This window comes from Cricetulus griseus, chromosome 6 (assembly GCF_003668045.3).
Source record: "Cricetulus griseus strain 17A/GY chromosome 6, alternate assembly CriGri-PICRH-1.0, whole genome shotgun sequence".
In the NCBI taxonomy this organism is placed as follows: domain Eukaryota; kingdom Metazoa; phylum Chordata; class Mammalia; order Rodentia; family Cricetidae; genus Cricetulus; species Cricetulus griseus.
The window spans coordinates 55,231,557-55,235,282 of record NC_048599.1 but is presented as its reverse complement, the minus strand read 5'-3'; the positions used below and the strand labels follow the sequence as shown (position 1 = coordinate 55,235,282).

The 3,726-nt window shown below is 41.6% G+C and overlaps 1 protein-coding gene across 1 annotated transcript; it reads left to right on the top strand.

Moving 5' to 3' along the window:
* Positions 1-863: 863 nt before the first annotated feature.
* On the top strand, positions 864-2,110 carry LOC100772354 (glyceraldehyde-3-phosphate dehydrogenase-like). Its single transcript, XM_035446605.1, has one exon. It carries the CDS (start codon positions 916-918, stop codon positions 1,915-1,917), a length of 1,002 nt encoding a protein of 333 aa, XP_035302496.1. The 5' UTR covers positions 864-915; the 3' UTR covers positions 1,918-2,110.
* The last annotated feature ends 1,616 nt before the right edge of the window (positions 2,111-3,726 follow it).

Sequence of the window (3,726 nt, the reverse complement as noted above, 5' to 3'; positions counted from 1 at the left end):
ATAGCAGGTAACAAGAGGGCTGTCATGATGCCCAGCAATTTTTTGAAAGAATTGCTGTTTTCTATTTAAATTCTTCTTCTTTTTCAGAATACCCCAAAGGGTTTCCTATTGATATTCTGACAAATTATCTTGAAATTTCTGATGAGGTATGTAGGAAGTGGAAGACTGAGTGAAGGTGGCTCTCATGATGCAGTTTGCATGAGGCCTTCTTTCATGAGATATGACATTTTACAATTTTGTACTTACCTATGCTCCTAAAAATGCAGATGTTGTGGAGACAAAGAAAAAAGTCCTTCAGGAACAATTAAGTTCCTTTAGAGAAAAGCTAAATTGCTTCCTGGAACAGTATTTATTTCACATTCAGATGGACAAAAACTTGATAAAACACAGGAACAGGGACAGGAGGGATGGCTCAGTTGGTAAGACGCTTATAAGTAAGTATAAAGACCTGAGTTTGGAGCCCCATCACCCATGTAAAACACCTGACATAGCAGTGTGTGACTGTAGCCTGGACATGGGAGGGAGGCAATTCCTGAGGTCACTGGCAAACTAGTGGCAGATTCATGGAGAACTAGTTTACCTCCATGCCAGTCTACCACAGAAAAATGATGCTTTAACTACACTAAACCTGGTCTCTTTCCAATATTGTAAACATTTCCCCTGAAAGAATAAGAGTAACTGAAAAAAGTGCTATGAATGACCTCATCACGATTGCACAAGTGTCAATATAAAAATACAAAGAAAATTATAGAGCAATGTGACTCCTCCAGAAAGCACTTGTGCTACAATAATGTTCTCCAATGAATTCCCTACTACAAAGAATTAATAAAAAATGACTGTTTTTAGCTCTGCTCCTCCCTGTTCTAGAGACAGCCGCATCTTTTCGTGCAGTGCCAGCCTCGCTCCGGAGACACAATGGTGAAGGTCGGCGTGAACGGATTTGGCCGTATTGGACGCCTGGTTACCAGGGCTGCCTTCACTTCTCGCAAAGTGGAAGTTGTTGCCATCAATGACCCCTTCATTGACCTCAACTACATGGTCTACATGTTCCAGTATGACTCTACCCATGGCAAGTTCAAAGGCACAGTCAAGGCTGAGAATGGGAAGCTTGCATTCAACGGGAAGGCCATCACCATCTTCCAGGAGCGAGATCCCGCCAACATCAAATGGGGTGATGCTGGCGCCGAGTATGTTGTGGAATCTACTGGCGTCTTCACCACCATGGAGAAGGCTGGGGCCCACTTGAAGGGCGGGGCCAAGAGGGTCATCATCTCCGCCCCTTCTGCTGATGCCCCCATGTTTGTGATGGGTGTGAACCAAGACAAGTATGACAACTCCCTCAAGATTGTCAGCAATGCGTCCTGCACCACCAACTGCTTAGCCCCCCTGGCCAAGGTCATCCATGACAACTTTGGCATTGTGGAAGGACTCATGACCACGGTCCATGCCATCACTGCCACCCAGAAGACTGTGGATGGCCCCTCCGGGAAGCTATGGCGTGATGGCCGTGGGGCTACCCAGAACATCATCCCAGCATCCACTGGCGCTGCCAAGGCTGTGGGCAAAGTCATCCCAGAGCTGAACGGGAAGCTGACTGGCATGGCCTTCCGTGTTCCTACCCCCAACGTGTCCGTTGTGGATCTGACATGTCGCCTGGAGAAACCTGCCAAGTATGAGGACATCAAGAAGGTGGTGAAGCAGGCATCCGAGGGCCCACTGAAGGGCATCCTGAGCTACACCGAGGACCAGGTTGTCTCCTGCGACTTCAACAGTGACTCCCACTCTTCCACCTTTGATGCTGGGGCTGGCATTGCGCTCAATGACAACTTTGTAAAGCTCATTTCCTGGTATGACAATGAATTTGGCTACAGCAACAGGGTGGTGGACCTCATGGCCTACATGGCCTCCAAGGAGTAAGAAGCCCACCCTGGACCATCCACCCCCAGCAAGGACTCGAGCAAGAGAGAGGCCCTGGCTGCTGAGCAGTCCCTGTCCAATAACCCCCACACCGATCATCTCCCTCACAGTTTCCATCCCAGACCCCCAGAATAAGGAGGGGCTTAGGGAGCCCTACTCTCTTGAATACCATCAATAAAGTTCACTGCACCCATCAATAAAAAAAAATGACTTTATAAAAAAGTCAAAGGAGACACAAATTAAAAAAAAACAAACAAACCCATGAACAAGCCAAATCCTAAATCAGTAGATAGAAAGAAGTCATAAAATAAGAGCAGTAATTAATGAGATGGCAACAACAAAAGAATACAAAGAATCAATCAATAAATCCTGGTTCTGTGGAAAACTAAATAAGATTGGCAAAGGAAACTTCATTAAACTTATCAAAAGAAAGAGAATACTTAAGCTCACAAAATTCATGATGATAAAAAAAGACACCAGTCAAACTCTGGAAATCATAAGGACATGCCTATTCCACTAAATAGAAAACTCTGTTAAAAAAAAAAAAGGATGCATTCTAGGTGTGTATGAATGAGTAAGTTAAACCAAGATGAGATCAATAATTTAAACAGATCCATAACAAGCCACAAGATTGAAGTTGTAATGAAAATTCTCCCTTTTGTAAGGAGTTCAGTTGGATACACTGCTGAATTACATCAGACTTTTAAAGGTAAACTAACATCAATCTTTTTCAAGCTATCCATAAAATAGAAATGAAAGCTATCAAACTATTTTTACAAAGCTTTACCCTGACATCCAAACAAGATAAAAAAACAAGACAATAAAAGAAAATTATAGATTAAATTTCCAAATGAACATAGATACAAAAATTTGTCACATAATGTTTACAAGCTAAATTCAAACAAGAGAGCAGTTACCATCTTCAGAGCTGTGTTTTACATAGTTCTCAGGGAATGAAGAGAGCTCCTGAATCAGATGTCACAACTGCTTGGGTTGTTGTGAAACAACCTTGATTGACCTGTACAAACATTTACTCTTTCATGGGGACAGAAGGAAGGGAGGAAGAAAAGAGAAGGGAGCTCTTAGAGGAGAGAGAAAAGGAAAGGGTGGGAGGAAGAATGTAGATAGAGTACTCTATAGATAAGATGGATGGATGGTGAATCCATTGTTTGTTATAGTACAATCATTTTGGGCAAGATATTCAGTGTTTTAAGTTTTTGTTTCCTCCTTGAATTACTCTATTTTTCAGTTAGGGCATCTTTCCATGGACAGAAGGGTGTAGGATGGTGTGTGCACACTCAACTTTTCCAAATGTGTCGATGACATCAGTATACAGCTGTCATCTCAAAAAATAATTTACACTAATGCTGATGCCCATTTGAAACTAAAACAACAACAGCAACAAAGAACACATCAAAAAATTCATTAACTATGATTAAATTGACTTAAGTGTTACAGAGATGTTTCAATATATACAAATCAATAAATATATTGTATCACAAATGTAAACTCAGAGAGAGAAAACAAATGATCACTCAGTGAGCACAAGAAAGGCTTTTGACCGTGTCAAACAAACCTTCACAATAAATCACTGAGAAGACTATGAATAAAAAGAAGACTCTTCATTGTAAAAAAAAAAAGTATGCACATAAAAAAGCATCATTGAGAACTAAGTATTTAAATACTTGAAGCTATGGAGGAGGACATTTCTTTTCTAAACTGCCACACCAGGGATAAAGAAAATGTCACCCCCCCCCACACACACAGTGGGTGTTTTTTCAGCCATATAGAAGAACCAAGTTGATCAAT